Raw genomic sequence first — 21,632 nt, forward strand, 5'->3', positions numbered from 1 at the left:
ATCTGCTCTGTACAGAAGATGCACAATAATCATGTTTATATTAGGTGAACCAACCACATACTTCTGATTTCAAGTTTCATTTTATTATTCACACGTTCAGCAAGTAGAATACAATGTGTGACCATTCTGCCCTTAAGGTGCTCACTGCCTAGTGGGATGATAATAGTATTTAATAAAATGTTTGCATCTGTCTAAAACTAGGAATCATCTCTGTTCTGCATCCACCAGAATGGTCAAAATTCAACATGAGTAGTATACAAGAGGCCAACGTTCAAACACTGCACATGCTTTTTTAACAATTCGTGTATAGTGGGGGGGAAGAGCTGGAAGGAAAAAGTGTTAAACTGTTAGAACTGCCAGCACTCCCCGCTAAGGATTCAGAAAACAGGTGAAGGCAGAATAGGTTTAAGGGTGTGTACTGCTCAGAATAGTTACTAGTAAATCTATTCATCTAAGATGAAGGAATTAAATCCATCTTTTAATATTAAACCAATTGTACTCTGAATAGAAAGAAAGGGGAGCAGTTGCCAAAAGGTAGAAGGGGGTAAAGGGCAGTAAGTGTTCAATGGGAACAAAGTCTCAGTTTGGGAAGATGAAGAGAGATCTGGAAAAGATCTGGTGATGGGTGCACAACAATGTGAATGTGCTTAATACCACTGAACTGCACACTTAAGAACAGTTAAAATGGTAAACCTTATATTATGTATTTTACCACAACATTAGCAAATAAAGGACACTTCAGTAGACTGGAGAGCTTAGGTCACACACACTGAATCAATCATATTTATCGTTCCTAAACCATCAAACACAACATACAAAACACTACTTAATAGGAAATGAAAGTTCACATTGGGCAACAAGAGTCAGACAGATCAGAGCTATAACCAAAACTGTGCTGTGGTGAGATCTGTGCACTGGACAAATTAATAAATTACATAAAATCTGCTTAACTTCCTAAAAAAGGCCAGGAAAGTTTGGTGGTACTGAAAACTGAAAACAGAGGCCTGAATGGCTAGAGCACAGCGAGTGGCATAAGATGAAATCACAGAAGCAAGCAGAAGCCATATGATGCCACGTCTCTTAGGTGAAAAAGCACTTTATATTTCAAGTGCAATCAGGAAGCCACTGAAGAATTTTAGCAGATGAGTCAACAATAGGACCTTTAGGAAACTGCTCTGGCTGCTACATGGAGAAAGGACTGGAAGAAGGTGAGTGAAAAAAGAACCCAGAGCCCATTTAGGACACAAGGACAGTCCCAGGGAGAGCTGGTGACTGAAGAAACAGAATTTCACAAATTTGGGTGTTTTGGAAACAGAATCAACTGGTCTTCAAGAATGAGAGGGAAGGACCAAGATGACTCCCAAGCTTCTCTCAGCTAAGTAGATGGTTAGAGTGACACACTGCAATGGGAAAGCCTGGACTGGACTGGGCTGAGAGGAAAAGACAAATCAAAAGAGAAGCTAGCTTTTATTTCTTCCAAGGGGAAGATGCCTTGAGGGTCAAAGTTACACCTTCCTCTGATGCTGTTTACCACCGCCATCTACTGATGCAAACTCAAGATAAATACTTCGGTCATAATTTCTAACTTTTCATATAGATTCAATATACTAAAATAGCCTAACCAGCACAAAAATTCTTAAAATATTTTTTGTTTGACTGGCTGAACAGTTTATTACCAGATTAAACTGGAGAAATGGAAAACACACAAAGTCAAATGAAATCTCATAAACAAATTTAGGCGATGTTATCTGCAACTGCACCCACTACATTCCTATTTCTGGGAAGACAAGCTATCTTCCTCTGATGTTTTCTTCCCCAGTTACTAGCACCACACCATCCAGTCACCTAAGCTAGAAATCTGGCCAGTGGCTCTGATTCTACATGCGAAGCCCAGTCAGTGCCATACACACATATGGTTATTAAAACCTGTCACTTTCCATCAAAATCTGAGACTCATTTGTCAAACTACAATGACTATAATTCCATGCTCAAGGGAGATTGTTATTTTGGGTTGGGACCCCGTAAAAACTTTAAAGACAGTGCCCCCAGACACCTCTGATGTGCATCTCTGCTTAAGAACCACTATTCATAAACAAAATCCCCCATTATTCTTAATGCTACAGCTCTCGTTATGTCTTGGGTCTCATTACCTCTGGCCTACGCTATCAAAATAGCCTATCTCCAGCCTTCTCCATTCTGACCTATTTTCTGTATCACAGGCAGAATTCCCTAATTCATATTTCTGCCATAAAATCCACTGTGACAAATGGTAAAATGGGTATGAAGTTTGTAGATTAAAGTTTTGTATCAATGTCCTGATTTTGATAATTGTACTGGACTTATACTGAGGACATGTTCCTGATTTTATAAACACTCAAGTACTGAGGATTAAAAAGGCATCATGCCTACAATGTACTCTCAAATAATTCAGACAAAAAGGTGTAAATATATAGATACAGACTGAAAGAGAATAATGCTCATGTGATAAAACATTAACACATTTACTAGGTAAAGGCTATGTGGGAACTTTGTACTATTGTTGCAATATTCTTATTTTTTTTAAATAAGTTTAAAAAATCCAATGGGCAAACTGAGGGTTGATGGGGGGTGGGAGGGAGGGGAGGGTGGGTGATGGGTATTGAAGACACCTTTTGGGATGAGCACTGGGTGTTGTATGGAAACCAATTTGACAATAAATTTCATATATTGAAGAAAAAAAAACAAAACAAAACAACTCTGTACCCCGGCTGCTCAAGAGGCCGCACTCTTATCAAGAGTGTTGGTCCCGATAGGTCGGCCTTGCCTCTCATTGTAATAAACTTTGTTGTGACGGTCAAAAAAAAAAAAAAAAAAAAAAAAATCCAATGGGGCAGCACCTGGCTGGTTCAGTCAGTGAAGCATGGAACTCTTGATCTCAGGATCCTAAGTTTGAACCCCACAATGGGTGTAGAGATTACTCGAAATAAATAAATAAATAAATAAATAAATAATCAATCAATCAATCAATCCAGGGGCACCTGGGTGGCTCATTTGGTTAAGTGTTCAACTCTTGGTTTTGGCTCAGGTCATGATCTCAAGTTCTTGAGTTCCAGTCCAAAATCGGGCTCTGCACTGACAGCACAGATCCTGCTTTGAGATTCTCTCTCCCTCTGTCTCTCTGCTCCTCCCTTGCTTGCACTCTCTCTCAAAAAAAAAAATGCAATGGCCCACTTCATTCTGAGCTGTACTTTTGTTAACACAATTAAACCAACGTGTTGGCATATAGGCAACACTGCTCCCTCCCTGGAAGAAAGAAAAATTATGGATGAGAGAATACCTATGACAAGGCAATTTCCTTTCAGAGGCCAAAAATACAGAACACAGGCCAAGAGATGTAGCACTTTGAATCCTGTTCATTAAAAGGAAAAACACAATGATGACAAAGAACAACTTCATCACAAGCCAGTGTGAAGCATTACTAAGACAATTCACAAAAAGAAACTGAGTACCACTGACCCTTGAATATCATGGGTTTGAATTGCATAGGTCCACCTCCATGTGGATTTTATTTACAATACAGTCCTATAAATGTATTTCCTCTTCCTTATGATTTTAACATTTTTTCTCTAGCTTACTTTAAGAATACAGTATATAAAACATACACAAAACACGTGTTGACTATGTTCTGCATAAGGCCAACAGCAGGCCACTAGTAAATTTGGGGAAGTCAAAAGTTACACATGGATTCTTGAGTGCCCCAACTCCTGCACTGTTCAAGGGACAACTGGTAAAAAATATTCTGAGCTAAGAAAGGTGTGAAAAACCAGGATAATGTGAATTATCCAATATAATGTCTCCAGCAAAAAGCCTAGACTATTCTTATTAGTTCTAAGCATCCTGGGCCACCTAAAAACATGGCACCAATCTTGATCAATGAGGATACGAACCCCTTTAAGACCTGTGGAGAGCTCTGGCCCTGAATTTGGATTCACAAACTCTTTGAAGCCCACCCACAGAACCCAGGCCAAGACCTCAGGCTCTGTGTTTTGTAAAAGTATTCTAAAGCAGAATTTTTTAGAGCCATGAAATTACTCTTAATTTTTTAATTTATTTTTGAGAGAAAGAGAGAGAGAAAGAGAGAGAAAGAGTGGGGGAGGAGTAGAGAGAGAGGGAGACACAGAATTGGAAGCAGGCCCCAGGCTCTGAGCTGTCAGCCCAGAGCCCAATGTGGGGCTGGAACCCACAAACCGTAAGGTCATGACCTGAGCCAAAGTCGGAAGTATAGCCAACTGAGCCACCCAGGCGCCCCTACAGCCATGAACTTACTCTTAACCATCTACTTAGCCTGATAGTTACAAGTATGACTAAACATTGTGTCAAGAATCAAAACAGGAATAACTATGTAGCCCTTAACTAGTATTCTAAATTGCTCAGACAACTAAGTGTCAAATTGAGATTAAGTTCACTATTTCACTAGTGCTAGTGTTCTACAATGGACCAAAAGTAAGTACAATAGTTCAAAACGCTATTTACAACAAACCTTATGAATACAACACAAAGGAGGTGCCAAAAACCTCAAAATATAGAGAACACTTGATTTGGTTGGAAATCACCAAAACCTGTTGATAGAATTGATACATGAGCATATTTTTAAAACAATTATGAGCTTTGAGAAATGGAACTGCATTCAGATATACAATCTAAGATAAGACAATGAAAAACTCAACTCACCAGCAATTTCTACAATATCACCAGGAACTATGTCCTTAGCTTTAATCCGCTGTACACTCTTTCTGTCCTGTCGATATACTTTGCCCATTTCAGGCTCATATTCCTTAAGGGCTTCAATAGCATTCTCAGCATTTCTTTCCTATAAAAAAGATAAAAGCAATGAACATATACCCACCACTGCAAATTAGTATTTTATTCCAAGGAATCAAATTTCAGACTTCTCAACTTAAAAAAAAAAAAAAAAAGACACCAGAGATGCACATTCATGACATTTACTAATAATACACATCATAAGATGATAAACACTAGGCTCTTAGGATTCTGTGCTAGAAAACGAAGAAGCCAAGCACCCTAAGAAGGATAAGGGAATAAAACAACAGGGAAAGCCATTACAGCATCTGTCATCCCCAAGCCCACTGTGTAACATGGCCCTCACCTCCAAACACAGCCACACCACTGAAACCGATCCTGTCTCAGTAAAAGGTGCTGGTCTAGGATAGACTGCTTAGGGTCACTGCAGGCTTTTTTCGCTTAACAGCTATGTGACTGTGCGTGAGTTACACAACGCACAAGGTTTGGTGCCTACAAAGCTTAGACACTGATGCTACTACCTCAAGCACTGTGAGGATTAACAAACCATTTAGACTGTGTTTTGGCACACAGTACATGCTACAGGTCATCACCTGTAAAAAAAAAAATCAAGTTACATCTCACAATTTCTAGGAGATCTTTCTACAGTACTGAAAACCAATAAATGGCTGGAGTCTCATAAGAGAACTGCCAGTCCCATACCATATTTATTGTAATACTGCATATGAACATATCAAAAATTAGCCACCCAGTTTTTCTTTCCAAATTTCGAGATGAAAGATACAGAAATCAAAATGAGTAATGCTTAAAAAAAAAAAAAAGCTACGGGAAGGTTCCTCCAAGGGGGTGAGAAAAAAAAAGAAGAAAGAAAAGCACATGTGCCATTTGTCTCCTCTCATTTTGGAGACTAAGCAATCAGAAGTGAAGGAGCAAATCGACACAGTGCATGCCCAAGAGGGCTACTCAGTGCACGAAGGACAAGGTTCATTTCTCACTTTTTGCTTTCTGATATAAAGCTCAATTTAACCTTTATTTGGACAGAATTTATGCACAATACCAGGTGATCTCATTTTTTACCCTACTCTAAGAATTATGGTCTGTTGTGAAAAATCCTGAAACCTGCTTAAAGTGAAATTGAGAGGACTCAAAACTGAAAGCTAGGGGCGCCTGGGTGGCTCAGTCGGTTAAGCGTCCGACTTCGGCTCAGGTCACCATCTTGCGGTCCTTGAGTTCGAGCCCTGTGTCGGGCTCTGGGCTGATGGCTCAGAGCCTGGAGCCTGCTTCCGATTCTGTGTCTCCCTCTCTCTCTGCCCCTCCCCCGTTCGTGCTCTGTCTCTGTCTCAAAAATAAATAAACATTAAAAAAAAAAAAACCTGAAAGCTGATAGCATAGGTCTCACTTTTTTTTTTTTTAAACGTTTATTTATTTTTGAGACAGAGAGAGACACAGCATGAACGGGGGAGGGGCAGAGAGAGAGGGAGACACAGAATCGGAAGCAAGCTCCAGGCTCTGAGCCATCAGCCCAGAGCCCGACGCAGGGCTCGAACTCGCGAACCGCGAGATCGTGACCTGAGCCGAAGTCGGACGCTTAACCAACTGAGCCACCCAGGCGCCCCAGGTCTCACTTTTTTTAATGTATGCATCCCTAAAAAAGTATAAAAGATGTTAAATTTGGGGACCTCATGATAAAAATAACTTCAACCCCATATAAGATCTGCTTAAAGAATATCACCTGCATCACCTTAAAACAGAACTACTAGAACATTTAACCCTAATTAAATTCAAATGCTACTGACAGTGTAGAAAGAGTAAATTCTCAGCACTGTTGCTACTCAATTAGTCAAATGTGAAACTATTTTGCAGGACTACCCCTTCCCATTTATTCACTGTGGCAGTTTTAATTCCTTTTCTCTCTCCTTCAAGGTCATGTCAAGAGTTTAACTAGACTGCTCAAGGTTAAGAAATGTCCCAAGAGCACTGTATTTTACTTCTACTAAAAATTAGCAAAGGTACATTTAAATTAGAAGCATTAAAGATAAGTTATCTCAGACCCCAAGGACAAAGATGCCAGTTAAAATTACTTGAAAAGCCTTTCCTTCATCTCAAACAATCAAAAGGAAAATTTAGAGCATAGGAGTGGAAAAGGGAAAGAAATGATCTCATTCAAATAGGTTGTATCAGGCATTCACTTTGGCAACATACATACTAAAACTGAACAAAGCTTGGTTTCTCTATAGCTCCCAATCACTTGTCACCTTCTGTAAGAAGCCTTCTTTGATGACACTGGCCAGCAGTATGTGCCCCCCCCCCACCTCCCAATACTACCTTGCACTGGATTTCTACTTTCCCTACTTCGAGAAGGCAAGCACCCTTCAGTATTACTCATACCATTCTGTATACTACGTAAATGAGATTAAGACCTAAAAATGTTATTTTTAAAACTAAGATAAACATGTAAGTCCTGTGAAAACTGGTGTAAAATTTTACTTTGGAATTTGGATCAGACTGAGGCTGGATTCAAATTCCAGATACTCTACATTCTACCTGTATGGCCCTTAAAAAGTCACTTAATCACTGTGGACCTTAACATCACATCTGTCAAATGGGAATATCATTTGCCTTATAAGATCACTGTAACAATGACATGGGAATGTATGTAGTATCTACCTCGTAACCGGCAGTGATCATTTAATAGGAAAATATGTATTATTAGCTTGAGAAGGACAATCTAATGCCATGTATTGTTTCTCTAGCCCATATTCACAAAGGGATCATTTCTACTTAAATATAAACAATTTTAGACAAAATTAAAAGGAACAGCACCATTAAAATTTTCTTCCAAATAGGTCATCTTTTCTATCTGATCCCACTATACAAAGACCTTCATGTTCATTTATAAGATCAGAAGTTTAAACTCTAACAGGGCTAACTAAGTATGATTATAAAATGTTTCCACTTAAATTAAGACTGTAGACGCACTCTATTTTAGTCCTGAAACGGGTGATTATATCCATGCTTAAATATCAATACTTAAAATGAATTTGAAGTATTAGTCTCAGTCTGTCAAAATATATTCAAACAACAACAAAAAAAACACATCAACAGTCTTAGTAAGCTGAAGTCCTCAAAGTAGGTATCTACAGAACAGTTAATTACAAAAAGTGGGGTGGGTAGGAATCCCATTATATTATGGTTCTATACACTGGCTTCCATTCTGTGAGTCAGAAAGGCCTAGGCAACTGAGGGAAAATAGCCAGGAGCATGCTCTGAAGAGAAAACAATTTATATTGCTAAATACACACACACACACACACACACACACACACACCCACCCACCCACCCACCACCACAAATCCAAGGAGATAAAACTGACATGGAGTTTATGAAATTTTTCAAAGGAAGCAGCTAGGAAATACAAAGATAGTGGATCTCAAATTTCCTGGTTTTTTTCTTAAGTAGCTTCTCTCATCCATTATTTTTAACTCCATGCTACCATGAAGGATGAGCAATTTTTTTTTTTTTAATTTTTTTTTCAATGTTTATTTATTTTTGGGACAGAGAGAGACAGAGCATGAACGGGGGAGGGGCAGAGAGAGGGAGACACAGAATCGGAAACAGGCTCCAGGCTCTGAGCCATCAGCCCAGAGCCTGACGTGGGGCTCGAACTCACGGACCGCGAGATCGTGACCTGGCTGAAGTCGGACGCTTAACCGACTGCGCCACCCAGGCGCCCCAGGATGAGCAATTTTAACAGCAAATTATATACATGCAGGAGAGGCCTAAAATGTTGCCATTAAACAAAAGAAAAAACACCTGTAGACTCTCCAGATTTTTTTTAGTTAACACATAAGGAAAAAACAGATTAACACAGTTTAACTCACTTACATAAATTACTAAAATCTAGCACTGCATAATTTTGCTTACCTGCCATACACCCACAATAGCATTGGCTACTAATATAAGTAAAATTACAAAGGGTTCTACAAAGGCTGTAATTGTTTCTTCACCTTCTTCAAACCAAGCCAAAACCTAGAAGAGAAATGGCACGGGTTAGAACTGTAATGTGTTTTTAGGCTTAGTGCCACTTTACACCAGAAGTGGCGAGCACTAAAGGAATTGCAATATTCCAAGTCTCTTTTCTTACAGTCCCTAGAAACAAATGGTGGCAAAATGTAAGGACATAAACAACGGGCTTACGTCTCTTGCTCACAGTACTTCCTGAGAATCTAAACTATACAACTTCTTAATACCCTTCAACAGCTAACTTTTCACATAATAACTGTTTTAAAATCCAAATAAAATGATTTCTGGGAATTAAATCCCATTCATTTTATATGTATATATTCAGAAGTAAAACTTAAGTTCTTGGTTTTGTTAAAATAAAAGGCAATCATCCACAACTCTGCTGACTTGCTTCATATCAAATCATATCAAATTAATATCAACTAATATCAAATAATACCCACAGACATAAACTTATAGTAAAAATATTGTGAGGGGCGCCTGGGTGGCTCAGTCAGTTAAGCGTCTGACTCTTGATTTCAGCTCAGGCCATGATATTATGGTTTTGAGACTGGGCCCCCACTGGCTCTGTGTTTAGCGTGGAGCCTAGTTAAGATTCTGCCTCTGCCTCTGCCTCTCTGTCCCTCCCCGCATCTCTACAAAAACAAAATAAAACAAAAACCTTGATCATGAACTCAAAATTCTGGAGTGCAAAACCTGATAATGTCCCAGTTATTTTCAGTGGTTCTATTATAGGTCGCCTCTTAATACTCAAGGTTGTTCTGATCAGGAATATATTTTGAAGGTTATCCTACATATGACAGTATAGCAATACAGTACTTCAGAGATGACAGAAGTCCAAAAATGTTATTTACAAATGGACACAGAACACTGCCCCAAGAAAAATGAGCAGAAAATTAATTTCTAGCTCACACAACCATAACCTTGTCAGGACATAAAAGCTACGAGTTAAGAGAGCCACAATAAACTTCATAACTGAGCAAACTTAAGGTGGTAGGAGAACCCAACACAACAAATCTTTAATGATAAAGAACACAGTAAAAGAGCCATCTAAATGGTTAAAAACTCATTTCTGTAAAAAACTGCCAATCCAGAAAGGATGTCAAATGTATCTAATATTCAATCTAGGAGATAAGATTTGCCTTTAACATTGCTTAACATGCTTGCATGTTTCACAATAAAACCTTTTCTTTAAATCTATTTAGTAAACAATCAAGGTACTGGTTTTGATACTTTTTAATACCGTGGGATAGGATTCATGGCAATAATGAAACCATCTATGTTTATACTTAGTGGAATACTATAAAGTGAGCTTTTACACATATAGGAAACATAGTAAACAATCAGAAAGATGAATAAGGTCAGGCCCAACATGGATTTTGCAAGATAGGGGAATGATGAACAAGAAATAACCTGAGCAGGAAAAAAAACCCAGGAGACACGAGGACCAGGTTCTGATAGGTACCAATGACCACGGACAGCTAGTGAGAGAACCAGGGCAGGCAGAAAACCAGAATGAATATAAATGTTGCCACAAGCTTTCACCACCACCAGGGCATTCCTGGTGTTAAGGTCAGGCCTAGTGCCAAAATGAAAACTTCTCTAGGAAGTTATAAATTTTGATAGATGCAAGATCACAGCTGCTTTGATACTAGCCTTTCAAACATTTGCCAAGGAGAACATATCAGAAATAAGAAACTTAATTAGCTCTTGGGGGAGAAAAATCGCTCAACTTGAAGAGTAACTAGGACCTTTCCAAAGGTCAGTGAGGCATTAGCAACTGTAAGATAAGCTTCACACCTTGTTAAAAAGGGTATGAACTTCCCTCTTGGCAGCTAGTCCTGAGGAACAAACTTAAAGCAATAACCCCTAAGAGTTGGAGCAAAGGACAGGACTATCAGACCAAATCTCTACTTTTCAAGAAACGTGTGGTTCTTCTGCACAAATAGTATTTATCACTTACGTAAAAATCCTAATCTATACAATGTAGTAGCCTTTTCTTAACACTATATGACTTTAAATGTTTCTGTGTAAGATACCCAGACATTCGTAATTATTTGAAAGTTCTACAAGTATATTAACTACTGTTTGATGAGAAACTAGTAGGCAAATTCTCAGGGTGGAAGGCTGGTGCTGAACCTACTTACAATAGACAACCATCAACTTCCTGAATACTTTTTAAAATGTCTGTTTTGAAACCACAAATAAGCCAAATAATTAAATGCTACAGTCCAAAGTGAAGATCAACCCATATTTCGTTAACTGGTAGGAACCAATCCAGTTGTTCAGGTTCATATCATATTATGCGGTCCTTCATGGTTTGTTCTATTGTAAAGAAAACTTCCAGTGTATGTGGGATGATGCTGCTGACAAATGAAAGATCCCATGAGACGTGGAAGGGAGTGAGGAGGAGTGTGCGGCACAGGCACCTTTCATTTTGGTGAAAGATGCCTTATTGACATTATAGCACAGTTAGTTCATAATTACGGTTTATCCCAAGTTATACAAATGTTTGTATGAGGGAGAATGTTCCTAAAAATCTTTACTGAGAATAGGTGAACACAAATAATTATCTATTTATATTGCCTTGTGTTCGCCTCTGTATCCCCAGAGGCCTAGAAGAGTCTCTGGTACACAGATGATGCTATTTACTGTAGAGAGGCATGAATGAATGAAACAAAATTTCATACAACTTTTGCGGTACAAGACCCTAAGGGGAGTATATGAACTTCAACACTCAGGGTAACAAGTAACCAACTTAATCAACACTATTCTACTGCATAATGTTAGGCAGGGTGTTTCTTCTTTCCTTTGCTTTGCACTATTAATACAGTACCAATACCAATCTTCTGGGGCTTATATAATCCAGCAAGTTCAAAGTGTCAAATTTGCCAATCCTATTCAAGGTAACCACTTACTAATGAATGTTCAACTACAGTTTAAACTGCTTCAGTACAGTAGGACAGGCTGTCTAGTTATCTGTTACGACTGATCTCTGCACATCACAGTAATTTCTGATGTGACAACCAAAAGACGCTGGAGAGCAGAGTTTAATGAATAAAAGCAAATTTATGGGGCGCCTGGGTGGCTTGGTCGGTTAAGCGTCCGACTTCGGCTCAGGTCATGATCTCACGGTCTGTTAGTTCGAGCCCCGCATCGGGCTCTGGGCTGACCGCTCAGAGACTGGAGCCTGTTTCAGATTCTGTGTCTCCCTCTCTCTCTGCCCCTCCCCTGTTCATGCTCTGTCTCTCTCTGTCTCAAAAATAAATAAACGTTAAAAGAAAAAAAATTTTTAAAAAAGCAAATTTTAATCCAAAGTAAAAAGGTATATTCCAGTGGGAGACAGTCATGGTTCTGTGACTCCATTATCTTAGCTCCATGTTGGGATAATGTACTGAGCTCTTAACAAGATCCAAAAAAAAAAAAAAAAAAAAAAGACAATGAGAGAGCATAAGCACATTTTTAAGACCAAGGGCACTGGCCTGCATTCCTCCTTTATCCTTAAGAAACTTGCGATGCCATTGGATACTCAAACACTTACTCAATAAATGAAAAAATTCACATAAAAAAAAGTTTTAAAGAGAAAATGGAAGTTAAACGCTATACAAGAATGAAAAAATGTATCACCAACAAATGTTATGACAATTTTCTGAGGGTAGAAAATGAAAATTCTTTCAGCCATTAAAAAAAAAAAAAAGTATGAATTAGACCATATTCTCTTCTGATCCACACACAAAACTTATCCCAGGGTCATGGGATTGAGCCCCATGTCAGGCTCTGTGCTGAGCATGGAGCCTGCTTGAGATTCTCTCTCTCCCCCCCCCCCCCCCTGCTCTTACCCTGGTTCATATTTTCTCTCTCAAAATAAATGTTTAAAAAAAATAAAAATACTGTTTTTAGATTTCAGAACATAATGTTTAAAAAGAAAAACACATGGGTGCCTGGGCAGCTCAGTCGGTTAAGTGTCCGACTTCAGCTCAGGTTATGACCTCAGGGTTTGTAGGTTCGAGCCCCGCATTGGGTTCTGTGCTGATAGCTCAGAGCCTGGAGCCTGCTTGGGATTCTGTGTCTCCCTCTCTCTCTGCCTCCCCTGCTCATGCTCAGTCTTGCTCTCTCTAAAACAAATATTTAAAAAGAAAAAAAAAAAAGAAAAAAAAAGAAAAACACACATTCACCTTTCAAAACATTTTAAAGAAAAGCTCTAAATAAATTAAACCCATCAGTAAACTACCCATTTTATCTTTTTTTTTTTTTAAGAAATTAAAATACAGGGAAAAAAAATAAAATCACTACATTATATAAAACACTTCTTGACTATATTGTTCTAAGAAAACAGATATACGTTTTTCTGTATTTTGAAAATGCTACCAACACAAACTCACTCAAATATCTATCTGTTCGGGGCGCCTGGGTGGCGCAGTCGGTTGAGCGTCCGACTTCGGCCAGGTCACGATCTCGCGGTCCGTGAGTTCGAGCCCCGCGTCGGGCTCTGGGCTGGTGGCTCGGAGCCTGGAGCCTGTTTCTGATTCTGTGTCTCCCTCTCTCTCTGCCCCTCCCCCGTTCATGCTCTGTCTCTCTCTGTCCCAAAAATAAATAAAAACGTTGAAAAAAAAAATTAAAAAAAAAATCTATCTGTTCTATCAAAAGCACTAACCTAGGCTCTAAAAAATATTAAGAATCCCTTTTAAAGGGCCCAGGAGGAAGGAAAAACAAACTATTCAATTACAAGTGAGAAGCTGAAAAGTGCCTTGCTCTAAGAAAGTTTTAGTAGCATTTCAGAATCCATCGAAGTAGCTGTGGTGGGGACAGGGGGATGGAGGGTAGAGAAACTTTGACAAACCATGTTATCAGAGGACTTCATGGATACAGAGGAGGCAAATATGGCCCTCCTGCTCATCTCCTTCAGGTCTTTTCTCTAATGTCACCTTCTTGGAAGACTTTTCTGACCGCCCTACTTAAAAACTGCACTCCTTCCTCCTCATATTCTTATCCCTCTGCTTTAGTTCTCTATCACTGTCCAACAGACTACATGTTTTACTTGTTTATAATCTGCCTCCATTAGAATGTCAGCTCCAGGTCAAAGACTTTGCCTATTTTGTTCAATGCTATATCCCCAGCGTCTGTGCCGTGTCCCAGGTGTTCAATAAATACCTAATGAAGCAGTAAAAGAGAGAAAAGAACGGGTATTCCAGTAAGCAACCATATGATGTGTTAAATGAAGGGCAAAGTTGTGACTAAAGAGGACGTAAAGACAAACTGAAAGGACAGCAGGTCCTAAATGTCAAATTAAGGAATTTCTAATGTTACTTTATACGCAATGGGACAGAGATAGCTCACTTCTTCCAATCCAAGTGAACTTGAAAAAAAAAATAAAATAAAGAAAACACAAACTACTTATATTTGGTGAACATTACAAGTTAATCAACCTTGATCCCTAGGCACCTGGATGGTGCAGTCAGTTAAGCATCTGACTTCAGCTCAGGTCATGATCTCGTGGTTCACGAGTTCAAGCCCCACGTTGGACTCTGCTAACAGCTCAGAGCCTGGAGCCTGCTTCAGATTCTTTCTCTCTGCCCCTCTCCCACTCGTGCTCTGTCTCTCTCTCAAAAAATAAACATTAAAAAAAAAAAAAACAAACCCTTTATCCATACAGGTCATGAGTGTAAAACATGAATGTAGCTTCCTACAGTTAACACTTAGTCTGACATCTGAAATAAATCACTAACGCCTAATATTTCTTTTTAACTTCAGCAGAACCTGAGGATATATCATACATCGTGTACATGTTGTAGAACTGCCTATTCACTCTTCCAAAAGAGCATGAATATTCTACCATGATTCTCCTGTTACATAGGAATAAACAGATTACCACAAAAAAAGACTCAGTGATCTTTTGAAAGATAAAGAAATGAGGAATGAAAAGGTCAAGCACAATGTAGCAGTAGTGCCAATTCCACATAAAGAAAATCAACGAAGCAAGTTTTAAATCCAAAATGTCTTGATCAACCAAGTCAAAGCAAACTAACAGTATTTCCTAAAATTTATTACGTTTCTTTATCAACCCATAAAATAAAAATGTCACCCAATTCATTTCCTGAGCATTAACTCCGAGTAGTTACCAAAAAGGTAATTCAAATTTCAATTCCAAAATATAGCTCTATAAAGCTATAAAAATCCAACACCCTGCCCTATGATAAAATTAAAGCAAATATTTTAAAACCCATTTGAAAATGCTTAGAAACTAGAAGATCCTTTCTTCAAAGTAAAAATCACATACATTACTAAATCAAAGTGCTAATATAAAGTCATTCAAAACTGGCAACTCAAGAGATCCTATACAACCTAAATATCCAAGAGCTTGTTTATTAGAAATAATGCCAGTGATGTTACAACACTGCCTTAAGTTACACACACAGAATAACTCAAAAAAATTTATTTCCTCTCTGCCCTGTATATACCAGCTGACTTATTCTAAGGGGTCCCTGATAACGTTATTGAACCCCCGTATTTTAATTACCAACGCTGAGGCTACTTCAGAATTATGCAGCTAGCTTAAACATAAACATTACACTACCCCAAATGTATTATTTGTTTTGTGCCATGACAAAGTACTGAAACTGGTTAATCAAACAGCTCTACTCCTTTATCTTAATCGGTAAAGCAGCAGCCGTTTAGAGAGGGTGGGGGAGGGTGGAGGGGTGGGTGGTGTTGAATTAATCAAGAACAGACAGACATGTTAAGAGGTATAGAGTAATTCAGAATGCTGAATGATTTGCTATGACACTCTCTTAATTTTATTCAATGAAAACCATAGAAAACATTCTTGAGGACTGAATTATTAATAGCTACATATCACTTTGCCAAATGGCATGATAGAATTTGTAAATAGTATTACTCCAAAAAACTCACCTCTTACCAAATTTCCCCCCTCACCTAAAGAAGTGCCCACTGCTTCCTTTTTACTTAGTTCTCAAAATAGTCTTCTACGATATGGCTGTCATAAAGAACAAAGGAGATTTCTGGGGCTTGCATATGTACAAACATACAAAAATGAAACCTTGAAGCTCTGTCAATTTTGTGAAGCCTGAAAAAACATATTACACTGGGTGAATTTCACTTCCCATCCTATTTTATAAGACTAATATACTGTAATTTAAAACAAAAGTGTAATGATAAGAGAACTACGGTGGATGGAGGGAGGTGGGTGGGGGATGGGCTAAATGGGTGATGGGTATTAAGAAGAGCACTTGTTATGATGAGCACTGGGTGTTATATTTAAGTGATGAATCACTAAATTCTACTCCTGCAACCAGTATTACATTATGTGTTAACTAACTAGAATTTAAATAAAAATTTGGAAGAGAAAAAAAAAAGAGCAAAAGTCATCCCTTGCTGTTAGGATTAGGAACTTCTATGTCCTACTCATGACCATTTTTAGGAAAACTACCAAGAAGTCCACTGCCCAAGAAAAAAATGCAATAAAAAATTAATATTGAGCAGAAAAAAAATGTTAATATAGCCTAGAAATATCCTCACCAACCCATCACCCTGTTTCTGCTGTAGTCCTTTGCATTTCACTAGTTTCTTAGCAACCATACAGGACTCAATTCGGTAAGCACATACAGAACAAGAAAAAACACTATATGTTTTGTTTTTATTTTTAAGATCTATAACCAATTGTACTGAACCTTGTTCTTTCTACCTAGGAGTCACTCAAGACAGGGGTCCAATTTAGATAAATATACCACCCTAAAGGTCAGTAACCAAATTTGGTCAACAGTAGTGCCATCACTGCCGTCATCATTCTTGTCACTGTCAGAAACAACTGTCACCTTGCCATTACCAGGAAGGGAGAGCAACTGGAATATTCCTTTTGTAAGTTCTATTTACAGACTACAAAGGGCCCAACATCATATTAGTGTGATCTTACACCGTGGAAGAACCCAAACAGAAAAAAGACTTCCCGATAAAGAACTTTTTGATGTTAAAATCTCATAAACCACAAAAATTTATAAGACCCTGCGCCATTTGGCAACAATTTCTAACTGCACTGTCAATGTCAGGCATTCATTGATTTTCTACAACACAAATGGCTTCAAGTGTTTTGTTTATAATTTTAAAATACTGAAGTTGAAAAAAAAATGGAGACACAGCTTAAATCTCTAAATATAACATTGTCACCCAATAGACATTTGTTTCTTGTTTTTTCATCTATGAAATAGAGTCAACTTTCTGAGAGAAAATAAGTTTCTTTATACTTACAAAAGATATACAAGCTGCCAGCAATAAAATTCTAACTAATAAGTCTTCAAACTGCTCAATCACAAGTTCCAACAAGGTTTTTCCTGTGAGAAACAAACATTTGTTGTAAATGTCATCTTAACATCAGAACACAAAGGGGAGAAAAAAAAGAACATGTTAAGATTACTCACCTTCTTCAGCCGGTAACTCTATAATGCAGAAATTCGCCAGGCAACGTGTCAACAAGGAGGAAAAAAAAAAATTAGCATGGTCTTTCAAAAGAGAATTCCTAAAATTACCACGGTCTTTGAAAGACATACCTAGGTATATGAACATTCAACCACTTTTAATAGAAACCATACTAAAATAGTAGCCCCAAGAAAACATGCAATATTTGCCGTAACCAATACCTTAGGTCTACCCCGAAGCATAAAATCTCATCGCTACCTAAACAGGGCTCCCGAAACGAGTCATTTCAGCTATGTCATGACTTCTGCCAGATGTGTAACTTTGGGTAGTAGAAGAACGGTTAGAGGCATTCTCAACTGCAACGACGCCTCATAAACTGGGGACGAGAAAATGTCTCGCAGGGAACAACCCAGCTGCAAGAGACTCGTCCGTCTCTCCAGCGGGGCCCGCAGCTGCGTGCGGGAAGCCGGAGAGCTAGCTGTGTGCGGGGAAGGTCAAGGGTTCGAGGCGTGAGATCTAGGAGGCGCAGAACAGACCCCGGCGCCCCCGCCTGCAACCCCTCTCCCGCGGGGCCCGCGCGCGGGCTCGACCCGCCGCCTGCAGCCCTCGGCGGGCGCGGAGCCCAGACCCACGAGGTGGAGCCCGGTCAGCCATCTTCCCTGGCTCTCGGGCCCGCGCCGGGCCGCGCGGGGCCCCTGCAGCCCCGGTGCCGGGCACCTACCGTTGGAGCCCCATCTCTCCTTGAGCTTCTTGACCTGCTCCAAGCTCAGCCCTGTGCTCTCGTTGACGCCGAAGTAGCCCAGCACCTCCTCCACCGTCTTTGTGTGCGCGTTCTCCATGGCTGCGGGGGCCCGGCCGGCCTCGCCTCCAGTCCCCGCGGCCTCCTCGCCTCCGCCTCGCACTCGGGCCGCGGGCTCGTGCCACCCTGGGCGCCTAGGCGCTGACTGGCCTCTCCCCCCTCCTCCTCCTCCTGCGGCCGCTTCCGCCTCGCCGGGCGCTGAATCACCCCGCGCCCCCTCCCCCAGACAACCGCCCCTCTCGCAGCCCGGCCCTCGCCGGCGCACGCCCCTGGCTCAGCTGGGCGGTGGGGGGCTCCGGACCCTCCCTCCCCTCGTCAGAAGGGAGGGCCTCTTTCGCCCTCAACCGCCCACCGGAGCGCAGGCCGCGGCCCCAGAGCCCCCTCCCCGCTCTCCCGAGGTGATTCGCGGCCCCACCCGGGCCGGAGGAGGGGGCACGCGGCCGACCCCTGAGGGCGGAACGGAGCGAGGGCAGCGAGCCGGCAGGGTGGTGCGCGGCGCGCTCGCCCTATTCCCTCAGCTCCGCACCCCCGACAGCGGCGGAGGAAACTGCGGCGGAGGAGAAGGAGGTGGCGTCGGGGACGGCTCCGCGGCGGCTGCTCTAATAGCATTTATCCGCCGCTGCCTCCCCTCTCGCCGCCGCCGCAGCATGTGGACGCCGCTCATTGGCCGAGAGGGCCCAGCGCGGCGCGGGCGGCACGGCCCCGCCCCCTCCCCTCGGCTCCCTCCCTCCCGCGCGACTCGCGCCCACGCCGCCGCGCAGGCCCCGCCCCCTCTGCGCACCGCCCCCAGGAACCCGGATAGAGGCCGGCGCGCGCCGGGCCGCGCTCGCGCAGTACGCGCCGTAGCCAGCGGTTGGCGGAGGGCGGAATTTCGGCGGGTCTTGGGCTCCATCGGTCTTCAACCCCGCTCACTCACGGACAGACCCCAAGGAGGTCGAGGGCTCACGGTGGGCCCCCTGCACTAGCTGCCCTGAGGATTACTGCCTGCCCTTCGGGGTCAGCCTGAGCTTTGGGCGGGGGTGGGTGGTGGGGAAGGCGAGGCCGAGGAACCTGGGAACTCGCTCCGCACTGGGCTTTCCGAAGCGCTTTCGGGTTGGTGTCCTTGGCTCGCCCCCTCGCCCTCCGCCTCCCGGGCCGCACTCTGCATCCTAATCTGTCTCCTTCAGAGCCCCCTTCAGGAATCAAGGGGAGGAATTCCGCAGTTCATTTCCCACACGGCTCGAATGTATCGCTTCAGGAACACCGCATCCCACACCCCCAGCCGAGCGCTCTACCGCACACAAATGTCAGCCCTTCCCCAGCGGGGTCTGCGTGCTCTGAGCGAAGAAATCCCACTCGGGGGAGGAGGTTTTAATTTTTATAGCTCACACAGCCTGTGATACGTGTCACAGGCTATGCCACCATAACTGCTAAATAATGAGAATTGTGCTAGAAGGTGCTTCGCTTGGGCATTAAGATCAAGGCTGTTTTCTAGATTTCCAATTTCCCCAGTAGGAGCAAGAAGGACTTTAATCCAAAACCTATTCTTAAACCTCAGAGGACTTGCTGCAGAGGTCTGTACAAAACCTAGGTGACAGCAAAATAAAGGGCATTTTTCTTCTGTAAAGTTAGATTACTAAACGGGAAGGGACCTCTGCCTTGAATTCATGAACAAAAGGTGAACATATTCGCATCACAAAGAGCAGCTTTCTTAAGCGAATATGTCGCAGAATGAAGCATTTAGTCTACTTTTGTGTTTGGCGATAGTGTGCCATCCGCAAGAGCCAAAGCGCAGAAAAAGCACCTCAGTTGTCCCCGATGGCTCAGCCTCAGGACTTAAGATGAATTCCTTCAGCAGACGCAAATCACAGTGCATTACCCAGCTGAAAAAATCAAGCACGTCATTTCATTTAATTATTTCCAAGGAGTGGAGGCTGGCGTGCAGTTTTCATTGATACTTGGAAAAGGACCAACAAAACCCTACACAAAACACAAACAAAATTCTAGTGTATGGCAATGCGCTGAGAGAAGCAAGGTGGAAACTGGTTAGGTCACAGGACTGGAGCCTCCTCCAGGAGGGACACGTGATTGATTGCATGGTGGGGGGTGTAGTAATGGAGGGCTGGTGGTTCTTTTCCCTCTGAGACCAGGTCTGCCCCATTTCTTTGGCCTCACCTCATCTCTTGGCAACGATAGCAGCACTACAGGCAGGAGGATTGCTACCTATCTTCGCCTGGAAATTATCTTGGACATTTGACTTTGGGTCTCTGTTCCATGGCTCCACGGGTACTTGGGATTGTAAGCACCTGTAGTGTGATCATGAGTTTCTTGAGGGGTTCTCGACCATGACTTTTGTATTCAGTGGTCTTCTCGAGATTGTCAGGTGCCTAGTTCCATCTGATCATTCAGATCTCAGCTTACATGTCATCTCCTTGTAGATGTCTTGGCGGGCATAAAGTGGTTACCTTCCCCAGTCACCCTTGATATCCCATTGTTTTATTTTCTTCACAGCATTTATCTGTGATACTGTGTTTTTCTTTAGCTGTTTACTGTCTGTCTCCCCTTACTAGGAAACCAGCTCCATGAGAATATGGGTTTGTCTTTCTTGTCCATCCTCAGGATGTGGAAAGGTCTCTGGTATATACTCATCATTTACTGAACACCTACTGTTGGAATGAATGAGTCCCGGTATCCCTGATCTATCAGTGACTTGCAAAGGGCCTCACCATGGGAGGAACCTCAACAAATTTTTGCTGAACCCAGGTTCATTGATTTCCAATTTGTGAAATAAACAGGAGGGCCTCTGAACTACTTGCCTCATGGGAATGATTGTGAAGGTTAGTCAGGTTTAATGAATACAAAACTAGGCAGCATTAAAGGCTTCTCGGAGAGGAGCAATGTGTAAGTTCTTATTGGTGCTGTTACCACATTGTCATCACCTCTGAGACTGTTCTTTGCAAGTCTGCTATTTGCGGGAGGTGGGAATACTCCTTTACACTGAAACTGATTTTTAGCCCAGAGTTGGCCCCTTCTGTGTCACATACCATTTATGCTCTTGGTTCCTCAACCTGTGGGTGTCTCTGAAATTTGTTTATAGGTTGCCAAAATTTAGCATAAAGCCAGCCTCCCAAGGGCAGAAAGATCAAGGTTCTCTTATGTAGAAATAAACTTATATTCAATTTATTTTGTGCATTGACCTAAACGTGCTTCTTGTTAACAAGGTTTAGAAAAAAAATAAGAATGGGTTTTGAAAATACTCTATTGTTGGGGCGCCTGGGTGGCTCAGTCGGTTAAGCGTCCGACTTCAGCTCAGGTCACGATCTCGCGGTCCGTGAGTTCAAGTCCCGCGTCGGGCTCTGGGCTGATGGCTCAGAGCCTGGAGCCTGCTTCCGATTCTGTGTCTCCCTCTCTCTCTGCCCCTCCCCCATTCATACTCTGTCTCTCTCTGTCTCAAAAATAAATAAACGTTTAAAAAAAATAAAAAAAATAATTTATAAAAAAAGAAAATATTGTCTTCCAAGGATTGCAGCTATTTTCAATCAATTGAGGACAGGGAGAGGAAAAAGAAGAGAAACAGTAATTCAGAATGATGGATGATTTG

General features: G+C 41.6%; 2 protein-coding genes across 3 annotated transcripts in view; one reads left to right on the top strand and one right to left on the bottom strand.

Moving 5' to 3' along the window:
* Positions 1–18,245, bottom strand: part of ATP2A2 (ATPase sarcoplasmic/endoplasmic reticulum Ca2+ transporting 2) — a 57,837-nt gene extending 39,592 nt beyond the window's left edge. Inside the window, exons 1-5 of one of the 2 annotated variants that reach the window (XR_005781171.1) lie at positions 17,975–18,092; positions 17,256–17,273; positions 17,086–17,168; positions 8,725–8,829; positions 4,711–4,849 (exon numbers count right to left, since the gene is read on the bottom strand). Coding sequence is in view for 1 of the 2 variants with exons in the window: in XM_040444138.1 (XP_040300072.1) it covers positions 4,711–4,849; positions 8,725–8,829; positions 17,086–17,168; positions 17,256–17,273; positions 17,975–18,092 (463 nt within the window). In the remaining variant the exon portion in view is untranslated. Of the gene's footprint in view, positions 1–4,710; positions 4,850–8,724; positions 8,830–17,085; positions 17,169–17,255; positions 17,274–17,974 lie in introns of both variants that reach the window. The other variant, XM_040444138.1, reaches the window with a different exon arrangement.
* LOC121010119 (translation initiation factor IF-2-like) lies at positions 18,091–19,017 on the top strand. Its single transcript, XM_040443468.1, has one exon. The coding sequence runs from the start codon at positions 18,091–18,093 to the stop codon at positions 19,015–19,017; it is 927 nt and encodes a 308-aa protein (XP_040299402.1).
* The last annotated feature ends 2,615 nt before the right edge of the window (positions 19,018–21,632 follow it).

The sequence above is a fragment of the Herpailurus yagouaroundi genome, unplaced genomic scaffold (assembly GCF_014898765.1).
Source record: "Herpailurus yagouaroundi ecotype Mexico unplaced genomic scaffold, PumYag 191, whole genome shotgun sequence".
In the NCBI taxonomy this organism is placed as follows: domain Eukaryota; kingdom Metazoa; phylum Chordata; class Mammalia; order Carnivora; family Felidae; genus Herpailurus; species Herpailurus yagouaroundi.